General features: G+C 35.5%; 1 protein-coding gene across 1 annotated transcript; it reads left to right on the top strand.

Moving 5' to 3' along the window:
- The first annotated feature begins 1,980 nt into the window (after positions 1-1,980).
- On the top strand, positions 1,981-4,668 carry LOC126878963 (tigger transposable element-derived protein 4-like). The gene is made up of 2 exons (XM_050641828.1): positions 1,981-2,193; positions 2,782-4,668. Exon 2 carries the CDS (start codon positions 2,782-2,784, stop codon positions 4,555-4,557), a length of 1,776 nt encoding a protein of 591 aa, XP_050497785.1. The 5' UTR covers positions 1,981-2,193; the 3' UTR covers positions 4,558-4,668.
- Positions 4,669-5,994: the final 1,326 nt, after the last annotated feature.

Genomic DNA, 5,994 nt, shown 5'->3' with positions numbered 1-5,994 from the left:
CGGTCAAAAAATCGGTTGTTCCAAAAACAGGTTTTCGGTTTTTTTTAATCAAAAGCAAATACTCAATAAGTTATAATGTTACATTTATATTGCACTTTAGTTTGCTCAATTTTCCTCCCGAAAAATTCCCCAACCAATTCAACCTATAAAAATTTTCCCAGGTGCTTTCAAGTTACCCTAAAAATGGGCCAGAGTACCCCAATCTCTGATTCGTCGCTCGTTGTAGACGGCGTCGGCGTATATTGCGTTGTCAATAATTGGGATATTCCCAAAAGTGATGATCCTATCGATCTATCAAAATGTCCCTTGGATCTATCAAATTTTAAAAAATGTCCAAATGACTTATAGGTATTTTACAAAATAAATTCGATAAACCAATTCAGTATTTACTTCTCTATTGCCATCAAAAAATTTCAGTAGGTAATATTTTTTAATACGTTTGTATAATACCTACCATTTATTTCGTAAGAATTATTTATTGTTTAAAAATTACATAATGGAGATTCCTAATCGTATTTCGGTATTCACATTATACCTACAAGAGTCTCAAGTCTCAAGTACTCAAGTATAAACAATTTTTTAGCTGATGATGGTTGGAATATCGATTTCAAGCAGATCACATACTTTTATGTAAATATTATCATCACATGCACCATTTCACCAGAAACATTTATTAATCTAAATAACTATTCTCAAAATTGTTTCATAAAAGCTGATGTGACACTTTCGTCCAGTTCTCTATTAGTAAATAAAAGTTGAATTATGGTTGTTTGGGTTAATTACTTCGCATTTATTATTTATAATATTATATGATTAAGATCGAAAATATATAGAAATTTCTTCATTTTTCTCTAAATTAATTTTTTTCCACAGGCAACTTATTCGGTTTTTCAATGGTTATTACTTTAAAAAGAAAAAAACCGGTTATAACCGGGACAAAAAAACAACCGGTAAAACCGGTTGTTTCGAATTAAAAAAAATTGGGTTTAGGTTATAACCGTTAGGTTTTTTCCATCCCTTAATCGATTAATTTAGTTTGCAGTCAATACTAACAAAGTTATTCAAATTGTTTATAAGCCAAAAATGACTCTACTTTACTAAAATATTTTCGGAATGATAAAAATGAGTTTTTATTATTTTTTTAAAAACTTTGAAAACATAAGTATTCTTCTTTCATGTAGTTTCCACAAAATTGCTGTATCATTATTATTTTATGAAGAAAAGCATGCTTTATCATTGCAAAGAAAAGGATTTTTTATTAAACAAATTGAATAAAATGTAAACTAATTGACGAATCACCTTGAAATTTTTTGTTATATCTGGACTGAACATGGACTGTTTGACCCAATTTTTCATGTAATATCAGTCTTAAGTTTATTTTTGCAAAAGTTTATTTTTGCAACTTCCGAAGCAACAAATAATCGTACCAAAATTCAAAAATTGCCATTTTAAACCTTTGTTCATCTACTAAAAATGAATACTCTATCTGATATAAGATATTTAATTACTTATTTTTACCTGTAGCGACTTAAACGAAAAGACTGTAATTTTCAGGGCCGTGCCGTTCTATGATGCGGTGAGGCAGCCGCATCAGGCGGCATCACAAGGGGGCGGCATAATCAGTAAAATCTAATATCTTCTTCTTCTTCAAGTGCCGTCTCCTAATCGGAGGTTGGATATCATCATCACTATCTTTAATCTATCCACCTCTGCTCTAAAGAGTTCTACAGAACTGCATCTAAACCAGTCCCTTAAATTCTTTAACCGTGACATTCTCCTTCTTCCAATGGACACGCGCCAACTCGTAACTCTTAATGACAAACTTTTTCAAATCAAAATATACACCGGCCAATTCGTAACTTTTTTACTACCTGACCCTCCCAACTTGCAACTTATACAGGTGAATTCGAAACCATTGTTTAATTCTAATTCTATTTACACATAAACATTACATCTACTGGTAATGCAGCAGAGTTAGGGTAAGGTGGGGTAATACCGGACAGCGGGGTAATACCGGACTGCGTTGTTTGTGCACGTATCGGCATATTATTGAATTTCGCGCTCATCACAGGCTGACCGTTAGACATCTGAATCTCAGTTCTCAGTTTAGTCGCTGCCACGTGCTTGCAAAGAGAGTTATCACAAAAATTACAAAATTTAGTGTGTGATTATATGAATTAACTGATTTTAAAGGTGAGTATTGACCATTTCTATTATAAGAAATTGATGAGATTACGTGCAAAGTCATAGCTTACGCAGTGTATTTTACGTATCTTTAAGTAGTTTTATTCATTACTTCCTCTAATAATTACTACCGAACATATGCATAAATATGTCGTTTAGGGGTAATGCCGGACACTGTGTCCGGCATTACCCCAGCTCCGGTTTGAACTATTTATTGTATTGGGAGATAGGTACATGCAAATACCTGCTGTTGTTTTATTATGATGGAATATTGGAAAGTGGATATAAATATAGTTAATAGGTAATAATTCATAATTACCTACATTTATAATTATTTGTCAACATTTTTTATAAATTTTTGTAGTTTTTGTTTCCCATTACAATTAAAACAAAATCTAATATAGTTTATGACATGTATGTGACATTTACATATTAATTCTTTGTAGACCTGAAGAAGATCCCATTCGTGATCAAAACATTGGCAATAAAAAATAACTCAACAAACATACCTACAGTATTTATATCCAGTTTCTGCGATTCCATCATAATATTTATTATTGGATACAAAACAGTAAACACTGTTATTTTAATTTACAGATGCCGCGGAATTATAAAAGAGTCACCGAAAAAGCTTCGTGGAGAGAGGAGGAGTTGCAAGGAGCACTCCGTGCTATACAGAATGGTATGTCGTTAAGAAAAGCTGCAATAAAATTTTCAATTCCAAAATCTACGTTACACGAACGACTTAAAAATGGCACTGCCCCTTCTGGACCTTCCTTGGGCCGAAAGCCAGTTTTTTCAGTTGAAGCCGAAAATGCGCTTGCTGTTCAAATTAAGAAGCTGGCAAAAGTTTTTTATGGAATAACTCCCCAGGAAGTACGAAGATGTGCTTTTGGATTTGCACAATCAAACAACATCCGAGTCCCCTTTAATCAAGAAAGAAAAATGGCTGGTAAAGACTGGGAAAGGGGCTTCATATCTCGTCACAATATTACGTTAAGGAAACCAGAAGCAACCAGCATTAACAGAATTACAGCTTTTAGTCGCAATGAAGTTACCATTTTTTTTAACAATTTATCCAGACTTATGGAAAAATATGCATTTTCACCCAATAAAATTTATAATTGCGATGAAACTGGGGTCACTACCGTACAACGCCCACCAAAAATATATGCAGAAAAAGGTCAGAAGCGTGTTGGATTTGTTACAAGCTGGGAAAGGGGGAAAACAACCACAGCGATGTGTGCCGTCAACGCTACAGGAACCTATATACCTCCCATGTTTATATTTGCACGCCAAAGAATGGCGTCCCATCTTCAACGAAACGGTCCCCCAGGTGCCCTTTACACATGCTCAAAAAATGGGTGGATTACAGAGGACATATTTCTTACTTGGTTACAACATTTTCAAGCATTTGTAAAAGCATCCAAAGAAGATCCAGTTCTTTTAATCATGGACAATCATAGCACTCACTGCACGTTACAAGCATATAATTTTTGTAGAGATAACGGTATTGCTGTTCTGACAATCCCTCCACATTCATCACATCGCCTTCAGCCACTCGATGTGAGCTTTTACTTTCCTCTAAAGACCGCATTCAACTCTGAATGTTCCAAATATTTGACCAGCCATCCAGGGGAGAAAATCACGCCTAGTGAGATTGCTGAATTATTTAATTTAGCATTTAGTAGAGTGGCAACCCCGGAAAAGGCTATCAAGGGATTTAAAGAGACAGGTATTTTCCCCTACAACCCTGACGTATTCACAGATGAAGATTTTGCTCCTGCAGAAACCTTTCAATCCACTGTTTCTGATGCACTTCAAGAACCTACCCAAGCAGAAAAACTACTCAAAACAAATGAGACTACCCCTGAAAAAAATAGTAGTGTGAATGAGACAGAATTAAAAAATGTTTCCTTTGCCGAGATAATTCCTCTACCATCTTGTTCTCACGAAAATGTTGTAAAGAGACAAAATAAGGCAAACAAGCAACACTCTATTGTATTTACGTCAACACCGCTAAAAGAAGAGCTAGAAAAAAAAGAAGAGAAGAAAAATAAAAAGACAACAATCAAATCAGATAAGGCTAAAAGAAATGTATTTATGACACAGGAGGGGTCTACATTAAGACAAAAATCAAAGCGAACAAAAATTGCCTTAAACTATAAAATATGTGAAGAAGGAGAAAGTGAGATAGAGGATGATGACGATGTTAGGGACAAGAACATTACCGAAGACATTTGCATTTTGTGTGGAGAATTTGGCAAGAACAGTGAACTTTGGCTAAGATGTGTGTATTGTGGTCATTGGGCACACAAGGCATGTTCTAACTCTCCAAAAGACAAAAAATTTATTTGCGACTTTTGTTTGTAAAAGGTGTCCGTCATTACCCCAACATAGAGGGTAATACCGGACAGTGACAACTTTTTTTATATGTATATTTTTAATTTTGTATTGTAATTTTAAAAAGTTTTTTTAATCAAAATTTGTTGACTAACATGTGTTCTTCATTTTTGCTTAGTTTCAAATTTTAATGTCATCATCATTCTCTTTGCCTTATCCCTATGCGGGGTCGGCTTCCCTAATTGCATTTCTCCACACAATTCTGTCTTGGGTCATATCAATGTTAATCCCCTTTACCAACATGTCCTGCCTTATCGCCTCCCCCCAGGTCTTCTTTGGTCTTCCTCTCCTACTCCTTCCAGGAATCTGCACTTCAGCTATTCTTCGTATTGGGTGATTAACGTCTCGACGTTGAACATGACCGAAACATCTTAACCTATGCTCTCTCATTTTGGCATCAATTGGTGCCACACCTAGACTTCCCCTAATATACTCATTTCTAATTTTATCCTTCTTTGTCACTCCACTCATCCATCTAAGCATTCTCATTTCCGCCACATGCATTCGTTGTTCCTCTTTCTTTTTCACTGCCCAACATTCAGTTCCGTACATCATAGCCGGTCTTATGGCTGTTTTATAGAATTTTCCCTTCAGCTTCATTGGAATTTTTCTGTCACACAACACACCACTCGCTTCTTTCCACTTCATCCATCCAGCCCTAATTCTACTGCATGCATCTCCATCTATTTCTCCATTACTCTGTAATACCGATCCTAGGTACTTAAAACTATTGCTTTTCACAATCATTTCACCATCCAAAGATACCATTTTATTTGTAGTAGCTCCATCTTTAAATGAACATTCCAAATACTCTGTTTTTGTCCTACTAAGTTTTAAACCTTTTTCCTCCAGAGCTTGTCTCCACTGTTCCAGTTTTTGTTCTAAGTCTCTTTCACTATTTCCTACTAACACGACATCATCAGCATACATTAAGCACCATGGAATGTTACCCTGTAGTTTCGCTGTTATCTGGTCCAAAACTAATGAGAATAAATACGGACTAAGCACAGAGCCTTGGTGCAATCCTACTTTCACATGAAATTTATCAGTCTCTCCCACACCTGTCCTAACACTAGTCGTTACTCCCTCATACATATCCCTCACAATCTTTACATATTCACCAGGGACTCCTTTCTTATTGAGTGCCCACCACAGAATCTCTCGAGGAACTCTATCATATGCTTTCTCAAGATCAATAAATACCATATGAGCGTTTGTTTCTTTACTCCTGTATTTTTCCATCAACTGCCTTATAATGAAAATTGCATCTGTTGTTGATCTACCCTGCATAAAGCCAAATTGATTCTCGGATATTTCGGTCTCTTCACGTATCCGTCTGTCAATTACTCTTTCCCATATTTTCATGGTGTGGCTAAGCAGTTTTATAGCCCTGTAGTTTGTACATTG

Source organism: Diabrotica virgifera, chromosome 1 (genome assembly GCF_917563875.1).
Source record: "Diabrotica virgifera virgifera chromosome 1, PGI_DIABVI_V3a".
NCBI classification, from domain to species: domain Eukaryota; kingdom Metazoa; phylum Arthropoda; class Insecta; order Coleoptera; family Chrysomelidae; genus Diabrotica; species Diabrotica virgifera.
The sequence above is the reverse complement of the archived record's forward strand: the minus strand, read 5'-3'. Positions and strand labels throughout refer to the sequence as shown.

What these genes read in the sequence shown, in the direction of transcription:
- LOC126878963 (XM_050641828.1), top strand. Translation starts at nt 2,782, where the DNA reads ATGCCGCGGAATTATAAAAGAGTCACCGAAAAAGCTTCGTGGAGAGAG.